Here is a 20188-nt window from a genome sequence, read left to right as displayed (position 1 = left end):
CATTTGCATATCTTTAAAAATCAAAAATCTAGATGTTGGATAAAGCCAGAGTTCAAATCTTTATTGCATTTTACAACATATCAATGCCCAAACAGAACAGATTTGGGATACAGCCTTTTTCATTTTATAAATCAAAAACGACTATGCACAGGTCTTAAAAATGCATTTTTATCATGTTTTGAAGAAGAAGATGTCTCATAAATCAGACAATGAACAACATATGAACAAATCCTTCAGTAATAACCTTTGGAATAGTGCTAAGAATGATTATTGAAAGTTCAGTTCATGTAAGGGTTTTAGAAGTTGAGTATTGAAAAACCTATCAAACCATGTCTATCCAACTACTATCAAACCAAAATTATCACACGATTTCTCACAGAGAAAGTTTGTTATATAGAAACTAAATAGACTCATATGTTGTAAAATGCAATACAGAACTCTGGCTTTAAACAACATCTAGATTTTAGTTTTTTAAAGATATGTAAATATACGCATCATTAGTGAAATATGCCAAATTTGATCAAACTTAAAAAAAAGACTTTAATACAAAAAATCATTGTTTTAAAGTCAGTAATCAACCTTGCCTTAAACTGTGTCTTTTTTTTGGTCAAGATTGACACAATGCGCCGATCAGGCACTATTCTAAATGATTCCATTTTGCAATAGAACATTACTAAAATTTCATCCATTGCATCTTTAGCTACTTACTGTACTACCTGGATCACAGGTTACCCGTGGTCCATACGGATCAATCAACCCTCACGGTTCAGGACGCATGTGAACTAAGGTTGGGTGAATATGCAAAAAAAAAAGAGAAAGAAAAGAAGCCGGCTGTGTGTTCACGTGACGTGCGCGGCGATTGTGTTGTAGTTAGTGGCGATCGGAGCGCAGAATCTAGACAAAAACCAACACAAGTGTTCATAAGTGATCTTTAGAGGTGCTAGTGATTGGATGGTACCTTATGACAGAGCCCCCAGTTTCCCCTGCCTCCAGTCTTTCTGCTAATTTAAGATAATCTTAATTCTCATCGAACTATTCGCATTTTTCTTCAATGTTGACATATACCTTTACCTATCACGGTAGTAGCAGAGCTCTGCACCATATACATGAAATGTTTTAGAACCTCACTGCTGCTGGTTCTGATGAAAAGGCCAGTTTACTGATTCACACACACACACACACACACACACACACACACACACACACACACACACACACACACACACACACACACACACACACACACACACACACACACACACACACACACACACACACACACACACACACACACAGAGCTTGGGAGTTAACGGGCCCAAGCTTTCATCTCATGTATCTTTGGGCCCTTCCACTTCCCATTAAGGAGGAGGGCGGTGGAGGGCTGATTTGAGAGCTTAGGCTTTTCATGGCTTCTTTCCTTTCAAAACAAAAGATTATTCAATTAATATGTGTAATACACATTTTCCCCTTTGCTGACCCCAGGAGAGACATGGAGATCAAAGACAGCTTTGTCCTTTATGGGGCAGTGGAGCTGGCAGGTTTTAGTGAAGGGTTACTTATTACAGGCCAGAAGACTATTGGAGGAGAGAGGAAGGGATCTAAGCATACCACTTCAGCGGGACAAAGTGGCCGCTTGCAAATCTCATTAAACATAGCTCAACTCAAAATGTGGAGGGGCTGATCAAGAAGGTGACTCTTAACTTTGACCTAATACATACATATGACTTCAGATGTAGCTGTGCTGCTTCAGACCACTATTATGTTGTAAAAACAACTTACTTGAAAGCTTAAAATGTATGATAACAATCCAAAGAGGATGCAACACTTGATTTCAATACATTATAAAATAGAGTAATAGAGAAAATGAATCGTTTTCTCATTGTTAAGTCGCGGGGTACCTCAAAGAACCTGCTTAGGACTATAACTATTGTAACAAATGACAAGTTTATCTTAGACAATGCAAACGGTTAGATTTATTTATTTATTGGTTTATTTCAGGGACATAGCACTAATCAACAGTCAAACTGTTAGTGAGCTAGCCTGGTCCTACCAGACCATCGTACTTCATTTCATTTGTACAGAAGGTCTGGAATCGCTCAATTGACGAACGTAAATTCACTTGAAGGCGGGTGTCTGTTAAAGTTTAAAACTATTGGACCTGCCCAGTGCCACTCTGGATCTGCCAACCAATCGCATAACGTTTGCTCGTGACTTATTTCATGCGCTGGCTTCTGCAACTGAAACTGGAGCGCGACTTCGACGTCATTGTTCTCAGCCACTCGCTATGTTCGCTGATTGGACCGGTAAAAAATCTACAGGAGAAAACCTGCAAATATACCGCGGACCCAGACTGACTTATGAAGGGAAATGAAAATTGAGCGGAAGTAGGTAGGCGGGCGGTGCCAGGCTATTAGTGAGCCAGAGTTAGCCTAAGAGGCTAGTTTACATCCCTTGTCCCCTGCCAGATATGTAAAAGGCAACCTAAAATTACAGAAATAAAATGCATGTATAAACAAAGATTAAAAACAACGTAGTCGACTCAGAAACTACAGTAACACATAGTAAGAGCGAACTGACAGACAACGCCAAACAAACAATATAATTAGCAGACAATAAAACACAGCGTACATTAAACATTATAGGAAAGTGCACAAAACAGTAGATTAGAGCAGGACAAACACACCTACAATAAAAGCACATATACAGCAGCATAAAGCACAAACATGCAGCACTAACCTATTCATTTAGACACTAACATAAACAGCACAGGACAGGAGCATAAGACAGGACAGGCGCACACAAGATACAAGCAAGCAGGACACGACAGTTACTGAAGTTGTCAGGAGAAGCAATTGCAGTCCTAATGTACACATAATTGATTACTTATAAGTAAAGCTGTCAGTTTAACGCATTATTAACGGTGTTAACGCAAACCAATTTTAACAGCGTTCATTTTTTTATCGCAAGATTAACACTTTGGCCTAGCAAACTTTGTAGTTTTTTCACATGCGGTTGCAACAACTAGTATGTTAAAACAACTACACCACCACAAACTGTACATATAGCTCGCAGTTAAGTTACTGTTAATTCAAACGGAACATGTCCTACAATGTAATTTCACATTAAAATCATTTAATTGGCAAAACGTCAAGTCAATTTTGACTTTTATTTTGAAGCAGAAACCGGAAGCTAGCACTTCCTAGCCCCACTGCGTGACTTTCACTGGTAGCGTCTTCCGTGTTGTGACTCTGGGACTACGCGGTGAAAGAACAGAAAATAAAGCTTGTTATTTGCAAAAGTCCTACTACCAAGAAGCCTCGGCTGCAGCAGCACCATAGCAACCACTGGCACACAAGCGTATAGTGTGTCCACACACAGTCTGAAATAAGACGTGGATGACAACTCCCAAAACATTTAGGCCTACAACAACCAGTTTGATTTAGCCTTAATACTCATTTGTTTTATATAGCCTATGTTGTTTTATGGTTTGGTTTTCAATAAAAAAGGAAGTTCCAATAATGTTTGTGTATGCAGTTCTAGGAGTGGGGGATCTACATTGTGGGCTAAAATTAGAAAAGATAATGGGACAAACAGAAATCAAGGGACATTTAGGCTAGAATAGATAAAAATGTGCGATTAATTGCGATTAATCGCAAGTTAACTATGAAATTAATGCGATTAACCACGATTAAATATTTTATTGGTTTGACAGCACTAATTTTAGTAAATAAAGTGTTTTTATTGTGGGTCTTAGTTAGTTAAACATAGCTTCACATATGGAATTTTCCAGGATTGGGACCCATCCCCCTACATCGTTACTGCGGAAACACACAAGAAAGTCTATGTGTCAAGTTGCCCAGAGCTACCCCTGACTGACACAAGGCTGTGAAAGAATGAAAACTGCCAGAGGAAAATCATTTGGAGTGACGATGCGACTGATACACCAGCGAGATCATTATGGGATTTATTATAATATGCTTTAATGGAAGTATTTCAGTCAACAAGATAAATGGTTTCAAGATGAGGAGGATTCTTTTTGGACTAACAGCAACAGGACAAGCCTGGAAGTGCTTCAAACCATCAAACACAAGTGTTGGCAAAGGGTGGGTCCACTTATAATTGGACCAATATTCAATATCCAATAGTATTGCCAAAACTCAAAATAATCGCATTAAAAAACATAATGTAATGCATAGAGTTTAACTGACCTTGAAAAGCATAATTGAGGTGTAAAGTGTCTTTCTGATTCTTACCATCGGACCAGCAGGCCATGTTCCAGGAAGTTCTTCAGGTTGGGTAGTGTCTGCTGCAGGTCTGGGGTGGTAAGGCCGTGTTGATATCTCAGCTGGAAGAAAAGGGGGAACACGTAAATCTTTAACCTAAAAAAACCTAGCACATCATACATCCTTCAACCCTACATGTAGCGTGTGGTGGGCTGGCACTATTTCAAATCACTTTATGTTTGGATGTTGTTTCAGCGAAGAAAGAAATACCACCTACAGAGCAGAGGTCTGAAGTCCACATTCTTTCACCATGACACCTTTTCTACTATCCCCGTCAGACTATACAACTCATCTGGAGACACAATGGGCATCCTTCCCTGATAACAGGCATGTGTGTTAATATGGAAGGTGTGTGGAAAGACACGGGGATGAGATGCGGGCGGTGAGAAAAGCCAAACATCTGGACGAAATGGGGCAAAGAGAGCACATTAACAAAAGCCCATGATATCTGTCTCTCTTCAATAGACCCACTTCTAAATTTGGCCTTGAGTGTTCCCCTCAGTCTACCACAGAGCTTTATTCATGATGATAGAATCAAATCCAGTGAAAAAAATCAACAAGGCCACCTTGAAACTCCAGCTCCGGTGCAAGAAATATCTCCTTTAAGAGTTGAACGATGTCCCAGCAAGCCAAGGCTTGTCCCAGAGAGTTTATTTAACCTATATTCGTGGACAGCAGAGGAGCATCAGGCCGCACGTCCAGCCCTATATCTCTGAGGCCCCCTCTGTCACACACACACACACATCGCCTGCACCAGCTCACATCTGTTTTGTTTCCACTCCATGGCCACGGCAACCATTCTACACACACACACACACACACACACACACAAAGACCACATGACTATGATACTCCACTCGCCAGGATAACCGACTGCTTTTTCATATATGAGCACAGCATGGATGAGTGACATGATAATAAAGGAATTACAGAAACACTCATCTTTGAGCCACATGGGGCAAAGGTGACATTACCCATTCTTTTCATTTAAGAGTTTTGTTTAACAGTTTAGGAGGGAACAAATCATTTTATACCAATTCATATTAGCAGCCCTTAAAACACAGAGGTACGTTATTCGCCCGGTCCAATCAGAACCCTTCTGTAGTGCTTAGTGGCTCTTGTAAAAAGTTTGATTATGGGAAGAGGTAGGGGGAAGTACAGGCAGGCCACATGTCCACGTGTGTTACATTTCTACATAACAAAATAAGCTAAATCCCGTCTTGTCTGAAGAGCTGCCAAAATAATGTGTGAGCTGTATGGAATGAACGGTATGTCATATGTGTATCCAAAGTGTTCACATGTTCCAGTATGTAGCATGTGTGTGTTCTGGCATCAAATTGTCCATGTCAGCCATGGAAACAACAGTCAGGACAGTAATCAGAGAAGGGCTTTATCAAAAGGAGCTCAGATTGAGTGAGAGATGGACCAGGGCTGTCGCCGTGGAGCCCAGCTGGTAAAGGGAACACATAGAGATCCATTCATGGCTCAGAGCTAACCTCACGGTCTGACCCAGTGAATCCACACGGCCGGCAGAACGGAATTGGGTTTGTGACAGTAGGCCAAGATCAATAACAGCAGCGCTTTAGGAACAGAAAGGGCACAGCGACATTGGCTTACTCTCACAGCCTCTTCAGCCTCCTGCCATCGGGGAGACGGTACCGCAGCCTGCGGGCCGGCTCCACCAGACTGGGTAACAGCTTTTTTCCACCAAGCTGTCAGGAAGCTTAACCCTCTCCCCTCTCTTCCCTCTGCTACCACGAACATTGGACTGTGAACCCTCCTCCCATTGCCCCAAAGAACTCTGAACCAAGAACTCTTAATCTATTCAATACTCAGCCTGCACATCAAAATGCCTTAAATGTTCAAGATCAAGTTGATTGCATACTGCACATATTGTAAATATTTTTCATCACATTGCAACTTAACTTATCTACTTTTTACTTTCTATTCTATTTTATAAATACTGTGTTTTGTTGTACAAAAAATTCCTTTGAACTACTTAGTATCTAGAATTCCTATTGCACCGTGGGCCAGTGATCAACGCTATTTCGATTCTGATGTATGTCTTGCATATATCAGAACTGACAATAAAAAACTTTGACTTTGACTTTAACTTTGTTCTGTGGCCTGATGCTAAAAAAAGCAAAATCCCAATCTCATGGACATCTCAAGGTAACGGTCTAGAAAGTATGAATCAGATATGAGAAAAGAAAAAACATTATGGCTTCAGCAAAGGTAGACAGCATTTGTTGGATAAACGATATGCTTTCCTTATTTTTTGTTAGAACTTAAATGCTATCTTTGAATGCAATTACGTGGCCCAACCTTTGAAGTGTGTGCAATACACAGACTGTGTGTCTGTCAAGAGCCCTAAATTAAATTACACACCTGTATGTCCGAGTATGTTGGAGAGAGAAAGAACACATATGTACATGTGTATGTGTGCCTCCTTTTATTTTCCACATGTGATCTTGCCAAGCGTTCAGCACACAGAAAGTGGATATGGGTGAAGACAGGAGAGTGATGGGTGACATCACTATCTTGCTCCAGGACTGCTTCATTATTATGAAGGGCGTTGAGGGGGATTTAAAAATAGGAAGATGTAACTAGGAAGCACATGTGTGGTTGCTTAATATTTGATGTAGGAAATGGGCCTGGTCCAAGATTCATCATAATGTACAGTACTGTGCAAAAGTTTTAAGCAGGTGTGAAAAATTATGTAAAATAAATGCTGAGGTGTTATGGAGGCTCAGGATGCTTCGATAGCGGCCTTAAGCTCATCCACAGTGTTGGGTCTGGTGTCTCTCAACTTCCTCTTCACAATATCCCACATAGGGCTGTACGGTATGGCCTAAAATGTATATCACGGTATAATTTGAAGCATAGACGGTAACGGTATTATACCACGGTATTTTCATTTATCTTTAAATGAATGCTTGTGAAGAGGTAAAATACTTGCTATTACTATAGGCCTATACAGAGGGATTTAAACAACATTAATTGTGCAATCTGCTTTTGTGCATTGTGCTGAATGTTGGTGAAGTCATTTCCTTGCTTGAGCGTATGTACAGTGGCTTGCAAAAGTATTCATACCCCTTGACCTTTTCCACATTTTGTCACATTAAAACCACACGCGTAAATGTATTTTATTGGGATTGTATGTGATAGACAAACACAAAGTGGTGCATAATTGTGAAGTGGAATGAAAATGATACATGGTTTTCAATGTTTGTTGTAAATAAAAAACTGAAAGGTATGATGGAAAAAGTATTCAATCCCCCTGAGTCAATACTTTGTAGAACCACGTTTTGCTGAAATTACGCTGCAAAAGACATGAAAAATGACAGTCTAGATGTGCAAAGCTGGTAGAGAGTCTCTTCCAGCTTTGCACATCTAGAGACGGACATTTGTGCCCATTCTTCTTTGCAAAATAGCTCAAGCTCAGTCAGATTGGATAGAGAGCGTCTGTGAACAGCAATTTCCAAGTCTTGCCATAGATTCTCAATTGGATTTAGGTCTGAACTTTGACTGGGCCATTCTAAGGGCGCACTCACACTAGGGCCGTTTGCCTGTTCCGTGCTGCAGGAAGATTCAGCACGATTCCCCCCACCTCCCCACTCCTCCCGCTGGCCCGTGGTCACACTGCTCGTGGCCTGGGCACGATTGCACCTTGCCTACGTCACCGTGCGCGTTTAGGATTCGGAGCGTAGTCTACTTGTAGGCTATACGACTGTTTGTGAATATTTTCATCCGGCCAAATTTGCATCAAATATTCCACTTCCAAATTAGAGCAACGAGAATCCTTAATCTATTGTTTTTTTAAAAATGTAGCCTTGACGTAATAGGTCGCGATCAGACCATACGTACCGGATGGTTTTATACACATCATCAAGTAATCCAAGTCAGAACTTTTTGTATGGGCAGAGATCGTTTTTTTAAGTGTCTTTATAAAGTTTCTTGTTAAACCTTAGTGTAGGCTACCGTTTCCTTATCACCGGGCCGCGGAGTCCCGTTGTGTGTTGTTTTGTGTTCGTCTCCACCGCCATGCGTAAAGACAGTATTATGACAGCTGACGGGAGAAAAAAGAAAAAAATCATCTGACGAACGTGAGTAGCCTAAACACGAAAACCTTTTTGCTTTGCTTTCTGCGCTCACCTATTTAGCTCTCTCCCTCTTTTATTAGCCCACACCTAGGCCTACTAGTACACACACGTTAATTCTCACACATTTTATGTAGCTACAGTCCAAGTGGTGGGCAATTCTGGTGCTGACTAGAAAGGCAGCGGACGTTAACGGACTATGCATCCTTAATAAATTCACGTCAGGAACGCCGCCTGTGCGCTTCCTTGTGCGCGTGTCATCTCATTAGCATCTGTACTTTGGCCACGGCACACCTCTCCCAAGTGTGCCGTGGCCAAGGGGCTGTTCCGTGCTGGAATATGGATGGCGTGGTCACACTAGCCAAACGTTCTAGACTTTAGTATGCAAATGAGCTCGGGCACGGGGCCGCGGCCCTAGTGTGAGTGGCCCCTAACACATGAATATGCTTTGATCTAAACCATTCCATTGTAGATCTGGCTGTAAGTTTAGGGTCGTTGTCCTGCTGGAAGGTCAACCTCCGTCCCAGTCTCGAGTCTTTTGCAGAATCTTAACTGAGGCCGGCATTAGCGCAGACCACCCAAATCTGCGTCTTGCCCAACCAATCAAAAGTGAAGAAAACTTAGTGTATTTTTTTCGCCAATTAAACAAATAGTATAGAATATACCAGTACCATTCCTAGCTTCTGATTGGGTGGGCACTGTGACAGCCCTCTAAAGTCGCTTTTCTCATCGGGTCACTTGTGCAGTGCCGTCACGTCACAGAGCACAGTCTCACCACTGCAAGGACAGTTGCCCGGCGACTTTTTTCACAAATTTAGTACAGTTAGTACATGCTGTGCGCGAAAGCTCATTCATTTACTTTATCCAACGCTTATTTAAGCCTGTTAACAAGCCTATAGTGCTGCTTCCGCCTATAGATGAGACCAAAATGTAATTGTTTTTGGCCTGAATGCAAAACGCGTGTGGCGGAAAACTAACACTGCAATATCCGTGAACACACTATCCCCACCTTGAAACATGGTGGTGGCAGCATCATGCTGTGGGGGTGCTTTTATTCAGCAGGGACAGGGAGGCTGGTCAGATTTGATGAGAAGATGGATGGAACCAAATACAGGGCACACAACCTGTTAGAGTCTGCAACAGACTTGAGAGTGGGGTGGAGGTTCACCTTCCAGCAGGACAACTACCCTAAACACACAGCCAGATCTACAATGGAATGGTTTAGATCAAAGCATAGGCATGTGTTAGAATGGCCCAGTCAATGTTCAGACCTACATCCAATTGGGAATCTCTGGAAAGACTTAAAAATTGCTGTTAACAGACACTGTCCATCCAATCTGACTGAGCTTGAGCTATTTTGCAAAGAAGTATGGGCAATGGACATTCCCCAAAAGCCTTGCAGCTGTAATTTCAAAGTATTGACTCAAGGGGCTGAATACCTTAGAATACCTTTGCATGTCTCACTTTTCAGTTTTTTATTTATAAAAAAAATTGAAAACCATGTATAATTTTCATTCCACTTCACAATTATGCGCCATGTTGTGTTGGTCGATCTCATAGAATCCCAATAAAAAACATTTATGTGTGTGTGTTTTAACGTGACAAAATGTGGAAAAGTTCAAGGGGTATGAATACTTTTGCAAGCCACAGTACTATCAAGCTGGCCATGGGGTTCTTTGTAATAGGGCTAACCAGATCGTGGTGAGAACTTCCCAGGGCCCATTGAGGATGGCTGAAAGGCGAGAGGAGTTGGATGGGAGGGGGGTGGGTTGGGGGCTCTTTCACATGATGACATAGTGAAACAGATCCTGCCGGGTATCCACATTTCTGCTAACACCTTTGTGTCTGGACACTCCCTTCCCCTGCTTAGCTGTTCAACAAAACCCACCAGGCCTTTGGAGACTCCACACCATGCGTATTGTACTGGGTAATCCAGTGTTTCCCCCAGCGCTTTATGGCAAAGGCGGCCGCCTTAGCAACGCCAGCCCCCTGCCTTGACTACCGACCGACCCCCCCCCCCCCCCCCCTCTCAATTTAAAAAATAAATAAATAATATATATATATATATATATATTTTTTTTTATGGCTGCACAATTAATGTACTAGCAAGCGCAATGTGTGCTTGTGCATGGTCATAACTGCGCGAAAGGCCGCGATTAGCTGTAAATAAATATGCACATGTGTCTCCAAGCATTTCTCTATCTTTCAGCTGCTCTGTTTCTGCGGCTTTGCGCGCGATTGTACCGCACCGCGCACGACTATGGCATGCACGTGGGAGAGTTAAACAAGCAGAAGCAAACCGACATTTAACTGGTGGCGATAATAAACGCGGTGCAGTTCTATGGGGATATTTAGCTGAACAGAAAGAAGTGCTCTGCAAAGCTAGATCAGTTTAAGACTCCACATCACCGTGGCAACACAACCTATCTATCAGCTTAGACAGCGCAGAGAAAAGTTTGATGAATGCATGATGAGAGTGATGGCCCAGGCAAGGTGCCACACTGTTACTGTCTTTGAAATGCATTTAGTCATTTTAAGGGGAAAACACATTGTATTTATTATTTCAACTATTGAGTTATTTTTCAAACAGCATGCTAGTGTAGGCCAACAAGATATATTTTCAGAATTTTCAATGCTGCTTTATTTTTATGTTTTAGATTGGGAAATACATGTTCCAAAACGACCAATTTAAAAATAAATCAATCAAGTAGGCTAAAAATAACCATTAATGAATTATAGGCTATCGCATCACAATAGGCCTATTGTCCACAATAATCGCACAACAGCCACTCATCAAAAAATTAACTTTAAAAAGTTGAATTTGCACTATGATGTGCATACACATGTTAAGTGTATGGTCCATTATTTGTATTGAGTGTGTCTGCATAGTATTGCACCAAAACTGTAGAAGTTCTTAATTGTGCTTTTTACTGTCTGCATGTTTGCACACAATTTGTACCTGCACATAGCAAACAAAATTGCAGAACTGTAAGGTCAGTGTCTGTTGTATTCAAATAAGCAGTTGTTTATTTCTTTACTGCGCATTGGCATCTTTGAGCAAAATACCCCCAAATTTTCGGACTGGCGTGTTGCGCCGCGCCGCCGTGCCCCTGGACAGTGACCACCTTGACTAAGACATTTTCTGGGGGAAAATGTCTTAGTCATTGCAGTCAACCGTAATCACTTGGTACGACTGCAAGATCTGGTGTGAGTGGGTGCCAGAGTTAAGGATCACTTTTCCATCTTATAATATGGGGGGGGGACTCATCCTGATCCATCTCAAAAGTGTATTCAGCCCCAGCATGCCAATCTACTGGAGCTGTGAACAATATTCAAGCCAACCAGTCGGTTTAAAGAAACTGCCACCCATCATTTGACAAAACCTGCTTGTTTGCCCTGAGCAAACAAGCACAGCCTGGCCCATGCCACATATTACTGTTTCCATGAGTTTGTCAGTACCAATCAGCCTCAGGTCAGACCATTGATGTGTGTGGGCTGCAGTGAGTTTTGAGTCTGATTGCTGATGATGTGATGTAGGAGAGTGTCCCCCCCCCCCAGCATTCTATGAGCTCACTATGAGAGCAGCCTGTCAACAAAGACATCCCATAAGGTTCAACTGCTGCAAGTGGCCCTACGTCGTCACTGGAGATGGGCAGTGGAGGAAATCCGAGACCCAGGATATATTCATCAAGAGTGCGTTTCATTCGTCAAGAGGCTTAACGTTTCAAATCATACTTTGACCAGCATCACAGACACAATTACCTGCTGATTAATAATCAGCAAGGTTTTTTTTTACCACTGGGGTAAAAATAGATATAGTTATTTTACATAATACATTGGATTTACATATCCCCCGGGGAAGATAACCATGGAAGTCATTAGGTCCTATGAAAGGCTTGTTATAGTGGGGCCAACCAGGTGTTCCTCCCTCCACCATCCCTCTGGTCAAACTTCCGCAGAGGTTCAGAGTTTGACGCAGAAATCAGTCTCGAGGCATAGGCTTCATAATGTATGCAGAGAACTGGAGCAATGGGAGATTACCTTCTTCTACTAACAATACTTCAGGGCTGTGCCTCTTGTGGTTAAGATGTCTGATTCATGAACAGCACACAGTGAATAAAATCAAATAAAAACTGTAAAAACAAATAACATTATCAGAGCTGGATTCAATGTGAAGCAAAATATCCTGCAACAAATTAGAAACATTAGTGTGGACTAATTTCTTACAGATCCTGCCAGGAAATGCTGTGCTGTAAACTATTAAGCCAAAACAAAGCTAGAAATGTCTGGCTGACCTGTACGCCAAACACAGTGGTCAATTCAAGCAGACAGTCAACTAACCAGTTTTTATAACACACGCCACTAACTGCAGCTAGAACGAAACTGTTGCTAAATTACTTTACAATCTGACAAAGTTATGCTAATGAGTCCTATCAAATAGTTCAAACGTTTTTAACCTGTTATGTGCTCTGCTTTAGGCTAAGGATGCATTCTACTCTATTTGGAGTGATGCTCTACTGTATATGGACCATTTCCCAAGGTTTTAATACTAGTAAAGTCAAGTGAGACCTGCAATACAATGGTCAATAACCAGACTGTTCTTGTCTCATGAGAACAGCTTTTGGGCATCTACAGTGTCATTTCACATTTGGCTGGCACATGACAACCACACAACCAAAGCCAAGTTTGTGTTTTCTTCATTAAGATTAAGGCGCTATCAACTCTAGCCGAGAATTTGTCTGCAGATGATTCCTTCAGGCTGCAAGGGCCAACTTTGCTCATGGCAGCAGGTGAAGTTTACCTTTCTTCATTATAGTGGTCATTAGATGTGTGTATGAATGTTCTTGTAATCCTGTCATTCTGGCTCATTGTGTTTGGTACAGCCGGCTCACACAGTGGCAGGGCCATCACATGGATTCTATTCTTTGTTACAGCTCTGTGAGCGGGGCATAAGCTCAGGATCTTTTGATCTGAAACTTTTCTTTCGTTTGCCAACAGATCTGTTATTGCCAACTTTTCAAAGGCTGAGCCCCGAATTTAACAAGTCTTTCACCTCAGTCAGGCTGATACGGTGCAAACATTAGAACCTTCTATTTACATAGACAGAGATTTCTGTCTGATCTATTGTTTTGATGGTTAAATAAACAGTTTGACTCGTCCAGATGAATTACAACACAGGCGTTATCTTTGGTGGCCAAGCTGCAAAGCCAGACTCATGAGGTTTTGTGTTATACAGTATATTTCAGTGATTCTTGAGAACCGGGACAAAAGGCTGGGACAAAATGTAACTGCTGTTATCTTTAAAAATAGAAAATATTTAAAATTGTAGATTAGGGATTAAGAATAGAATGCCTGGAGCACAATTATCCCTTTAAATGTATTTTAATTATTATTATGTCAAATTTATGACACTTGTTATCTTCTCATGACGTCAAAAACAGTGTGTCCACAGAGAAGGTTTCAATCTTTCATATGCAATAAAACCAATTAAAAATGTACTTTATTGATTAAAAAGAGCTTTTTTCATCAAAGGCAACACTAAATAATCTCTCATATCAATAAAAAAAAAATTCTACAACACATTCATGTTTTATAAGGTTTCTAAGTGGGGGGACACTTTTTGTCACCACCGTCAGACATTTCATTAAAAAGTAATAAAATCAGGCAATATGAGGGGCAGCTGTCTCTGTGAAGGACCTATTGTCACAAGCTATCTGTGCAGAGTACATTAGAGTCAGACAGGCTCTGATTAGTGTTGTAGTTTTCGAATATTTTACATTCCAAATCTTGAAAGTCATGCGTCACAACCATGATACGTCAACACCGACTTACAATTTCTGAAGAAGTTATTTGAAATGTTTCGATCATTTTATATTCCTGAAGTAGTTCATACTAGCACCAATCATCAACAGAGAAAACAAATGGCTAACTAGATTAATTCCATTTGTTTTGTTTAAGAAACGTTAAATATGTCAACACCGTCAGATGTCAACTCCGTCAGATTTCCTGTCTGACGGTGGTGACAGGCCAATGACGGAGTTGACATTCAATGTGAAGGCATCATATTTGGGTGGTTTTCAAGTTATTATTATTATATTAAATACAGAAATAGGGTTTAGTTTGTCTTATACTGGCTTTATGGAAACTCTCACAATCTTCTTTTGTCATGGATGATTCTTAAAAAAGTACAGGATGATATACAAAATGAGGCGAGTCTTTTAGAGCAAGTCTGATTGAAAGACTGTAATGTGAATCTTGAATTAACGCTCAGCCAATAATATGCTGTTATAATATCACTGTTATTGATTATTACATGTATTTGATGGTTATCTGGGTTTTTGTCACCACCGTCCGATATGTCAAATTCATAAGATATACTTGTCAACTCTGTCAGATATACTTGTCAACTCCGTCAGATATGTGTCAACTCCGTCAGATTTATATTATTATGATAACAATACATTATGATATTTCATAGTTGTTGAGGAATGGTTGGTCATATGTGAAAATCTAACCAGTCACCTAACATGAGAATGTGTTTTGAAATTTGAAACACATCTTGATTGCTGTTAATTTTAAAGTAAACATTCTATTACACAGTTCAACTGAAGAACATAGAGGAAAATCAATATAAAATATCTATAGTCATATACATTTTGAAAATATTTTTTGTGGCCTCTGTCAGTCTTGGTGAATACTTGTGATCACAATTCTTCTCATGGGTCTAGCATAAATTGAGGGAAAATGAATGTGTGATTTGGTGTCTGACGGTGTTGACACAAAATAAGGAATGGCAAGGTAAAAAGCCCATTTTGATAAAAAGGATAAAAGCTGGGAGGTTGTGTCAAACCTTAGCTCAGTAGCTTAGTATATGTTGGAAACATACATGTAATTTAATTTGCCTGAACATAGGGTTTGTATTTTTTCAACATTGCACCCTGTTTTGTCCCACTTCTCAAGAATCACTGATTTATTTTAACCCATCATTTACAAAGAACAGAACCATTCTGGACTTTTACTTCGAACATGAGGAAAAAAGCCATTTGGAGATTTCTTGCCCTGCTTCTCATCCAGAAAGTGAAAAGCAGGTAGTAATCATCATTTGCTTTTAAATATTTTACTTTCACTGTACTTTTCTAATTGCAGTTTTTGTAGCTTTCAGCAATACATTTTAAATAAAATAAACAACTAATAATAAAATAAACTTGTGTCACATTTTCCATAGGCTCTACATTTATATGTACCTCAAACAGACCGCCAGATTTTAAAATGCTTTTTAGTTTTTTTAATGTGCACAATGAACCAATAATCAATCTTTAGGCATTTGGAAATAATCAACAAAATTGGCTTTGAGTCAAGTTTGAGAGAATTTCATTAAGAAATTCAGTTAATGTTCTTTGCCAAAAGCCACCTCAACTTGGAACAAAGGAGTGTGAGAAAAAGCAGCCATTACTTTGGCCTTTGTCTTCTCTCTGGCAGCTCCGACAGAAATGCCAGAAACCAATTGCAAAAACATTATCTCTTCACACGACAGACTGAAACATTTATCCAGGCACACATAGCCAAAACAGTAATGTTTGAGGGTGAGTCCAGGTCAAAAGTGCATCCAGAAAATGACTTCCCCAGACAACTTGTTGTCCATACTGGTTAGAAATAAAATGTGCTGTAGAAATATGGTGCAGGATTGTACTTTCTGGTCTTCTCAGTGTTTCTTTCTTCAATATATTTTGCCTTCCTTTTTTTCCTATCTGATTTACACTACACAGGATCCCCCCTCTGAGAAACTCTTTCTAGCTCACTGGTGGATTTGAAAAGGTTGATTATGTTTGCTATATTGCGGTGCTTCTATGATTATGCCCATCTGGCTTATCGTGGGCACATAATGAAACTCACTCTGTACAGCCTTCACTCATCCACTAAATAAATTACAGTGAAATTCTGACCAGAATGCATACACAATGGCCGAGACAAAATGGCTGCAGATGGAAGCTTTGACATGAAAAATTATAGTAAAGATATGTTATTTCTTATTGTTTTTTACTGTTCTCGTGTGTATTCATAGTCATTCTTTGCTGAACTGCTGTTTTCAGACTGTACTTTTGCAGCTCTCTACTGAAGTGATAGGTGAAACCTCACATGTTGCAATGGAGGCTCCAAACCTCAACAATCGTGTGGTGCAGTGTGGAATATGAAATCCAACTTGATTAATTACTACAGCCTTTCATGTGTCTCAATAAATATACAGAGCAAGGCTGAAAAGTTGTTAGAGTCTGGCCAGAGTCATATAATTCATTCACAACAGAAAATCACTTCCATTAAACTCCAGCAGTTTTCTGGCCTTGAAAACATGCCACAGTCATCATCATCTAGTCTTTAAGCCAACGTTGAAATCTGGATTCATAAACTCCACAGGAGATTGCTTATCACAGGACATATCTTCCCACATATTTAGAGTGTGAACAATCACTCCTGACTCATACCCAAAAGGTATATTTTCCATGATTAATTTTGAGTCAAGATTTCAGTTATTATTTCATGTTTTTACACTTCGACTTAGATACATTACATTGCATACTTGTATGGGCAGAAATACCACATGTTTCAACCCAATGGCTAGGGCTGTGGCCTATTGGATGTTCATCCAAATGGCCTGGCTTCAAACCTACCAATGGGCAAACAGAAAAAGAAAAGCAGCATCAGCAAAGTATCACATTCATATTTATTCTATGTGTGGAGTTTATTTGTATAGAAATTTTCAGAAGATGTTAACCTCTAACATAAGCCGCTGTTTAGGACCTCTTACGCACTAAGACCAGTAAGATCAATTGATTTCAAACTAAAAACTCATAAGAACAAATAGAACACAGTTTAAAATGAGTCCCTCAGTTAAACAAGATTTCCAATGCCAGCAACATGTGTATTTTGCACTCATTGGACAGATGTTGGAAAAAATCTTTCAAGTCATTATGACTCGGGGTCTCTGTGCGGGATTAGCCGTCCAAGGAATGGACTCTCCCCTGCTGCTAGTGCCTCACATCAGCATTGATTCATGGCCCAGCAGGATAGTACTCTTTCTACTCTCATGCATGTTCACTCTCTATGTTCACTTTGCTTGGCTCATTGGTTGTCTGTCTGTCCTCGTCCAGGTTTCCCTGGTGGAGACGAGATGGTGTGGATCAGGTCCCTCCTCTGGCAGCATCTGAAGTCCTCCTGCATCCACACACTATTCACTAATCATATTGTATTTTAGTATAACCATGCAAACAATTGCATGATGTCCATCCTAGGAGAGGAATCCCTTCCTCTGTCACTCTCCCTGAGATTTAAAATGTTTTAAAATCCTGTTTGTTCTGGGAGTTTTTTCTCAGTCGAGCTAAGGGTCTAAGGGCAGGGTGTCATACTGTATGGAATGTGAAGCCCACTGAGGCAAATATCTAGACTGGTTGATAAACTGCTCCTATCAATAGTAGAAATGTGCAGTTAGACTTTTCCTAGCTATTTTACAATAACTTACTGGTAGCACGGTTGCCAGCGTATTACTGTAAAATCCTATTACAGTAATAAGCTGCCTGTTGTTTTGTTTCCGGTCTAGCTAGAGCAGGTGTGATGTTGTAGTTTTTCTAACGTTATTAGTTGTTGCAAGAGCTTGTGGAAAAAACGTCAAAGTTTGCTAGGCCAAAAAAAACTTTAATCTTGCGATGATAAAAAAAATTACGCCGTTAAAAAGGGTTTGCGTTAACGCCATTAACACATTTAACTGACAGCAAGAGAAAATTCCCATGATGCAATGCATGTTACTGGACATTTTACAGTAATTTACTGTAGCTTTTACAGCAAGGACAAGGTGATAAATAAGAATAACTAATGTCAGCCGTCCGGAGGCTTAATATTATTATAAAACAAACACCTGCTCTAGTTTATTTATGATGGATTTCCAATTGAAAAGAGACATACATGAAGATATGAGCTGTTTGTGGTTGGTAAACAGAAGATAAAGAACACTTTCAGGTTGTGGCAATCAAAGCTAATGCTTCTGCAGAGCAACCCTCATTGTAAATAATGACGTGTATGAACAACGTCCAAAGGGACTAGCGCCACTGAAATGTAGGAAACTGTTAACTGCTATTTGAGGAGATGGAATCGGACAGTTTCTGTATTGAATGGAAGTTATAGGTTAATAAGGATTGTTTTTTTATCAGCCCCTATCATCTCAAAAGGTCTTGAGCTCAGTTTACAGAGGCCTGGAGCTGATTCAAGGCACAGCAAATCTCATTTTCACAATAAGCTCTCTCATACATCATGTTAGGAAGAGAATTACAGCAGAGCTTAAGTGAAGTGTCAAGTAAAAGGTGTCATTTGGTATATGTTCCAAGTTGGAACCAAAAAACTCCCAAGATGATTTTGTGCTACAGGCAAGGAAAACTGTACTCAATGCAACTTTGACATTAATAATCTCTGAGTCATCTCAATAAGTGCAGTCTTAAGCCTTTCACTTAATAAACATATCCACACCTAGACGATTAGATAGCAGATAGTGAAGCACTATGCTTAAGATTAGGATATTTGACTAAGTTATTGACTTTAGCAGAAGTCTTATTGATGTAAGATGTTTAAGAACCAAAGTAAACCCATCACTCACGTGTTCATGGTAACCGCCTGACTAGTTCATAGTCTTAACAGGGTGAAATGTAATATTTTCTAACTTCCCGTCTGCGTTGTCTTGCTCACACGAGCGTGTAATAAAACAGTTTTTAATATTGAATATTCCACGTTCTTCCACTTCATTTAACATCCTTTAACTCTGCCCTCCTTCCTGTCTCCTCCACGCTGTGCTAATTTAATACAGGTGTGCTGTATGTATGTATGAGTACCATTCAAATGCAGCACTAACTCAAACCAGATTCTTCGGTCGCATTACTTGTTGTTACACTTTGCAGAGTATCGTATTGCCGCCAAATTCAGTCAACAGATTTACATAATTACGGGAAAGGTTGTGTGAGATGAATAGGAAATTCAGTTAGGGAGACCACCGGTGACAAGAGACCAATGTTAGTCTCCTGTGAGCCCAATCACTGCAGGGGGGGGGGGGGGGTGGGGGGGGCGGAGGTAGGTACAGGCATGCCTACATTCTTCAGGAGATCCCTTCATGATGTGGCAATGTACGGTCCCCTCCATAAGTATCGGAACAGTGAGGCCAATTCCTTTATTTTTGCTGTAGACTGGAAACATTTGGTTTTGACACCAAAATATGAATATGAGACAATAGATCAACATTTAAGCTTTCATTTCCAGGTATTTACATCAGGATCTGATACACAACTGAGAAGTTAGCATTTTTTGTAAAGGAACACCACATTTGTAGGTGAGCAAAAGTATTGGAACAGATAGACTTAAAGTAAATTAAAGTGAATAAGACTTAATATTTTGTTGCAAATCCTTCACTTGCAATAACTGCATCAAGCCTGTGACCCATTGACATAACAAAACTTTTGCATTCTTCTTTTGTGATGCTTTTCCAGGCCTTTACCGCAGCCTCATTCAGTTGCTGTTTGTTTTGGGGGGTTACTCTCTTCACTCTCCTCTTTAGCAGGTAACATGCATTCTCTAAAGGGTTTAAGTCAGGAGATTAACTTGGCCAGTCTAAAACTTTCCATTTCTTGCCCCTGATGAACTCCTTTGTTGTTTTTGCAGTTTTTTAGGGTCATTACCTTGGTGCATGATGAAGGATCTTCCAATCAGATTGGTTGCATCTTTCTTTAAATTGGCAGACAGAATGTTTCTGTAGACTTCTAAGTTCATTTTGCT

At 40.2% G+C, this 20188-nt stretch overlaps 1 protein-coding gene across 1 annotated transcript in view; it reads right to left on the bottom strand.

Annotated features, from left to right (window-relative positions):
* Positions 1-20188, bottom strand: part of uvrag (UV radiation resistance associated gene) — a 147827-nt gene that overhangs the window by 9604 nt on the left and 118035 nt on the right. Inside the window, exon 14 of the mRNA XM_080040620.1 lies at positions 4254-4345. Within this exon, the coding sequence (XP_079896746.1) occupies positions 4254-4345 (92 nt within the window). The remainder of the gene's footprint in view (positions 1-4253; positions 4346-20188) is intronic.

The sequence above is a fragment of the Ammodytes marinus genome (genome assembly GCF_949987685.1).
Source record: "Ammodytes marinus genome assembly, chromosome: 14".
In the NCBI taxonomy this organism is placed as follows: domain Eukaryota; kingdom Metazoa; phylum Chordata; class Actinopteri; order Uranoscopiformes; family Ammodytidae; genus Ammodytes; species Ammodytes marinus.
The sequence above is the reverse complement of the archived record's forward strand: the minus strand, read 5'-3'. Positions and strand labels throughout refer to the sequence as shown.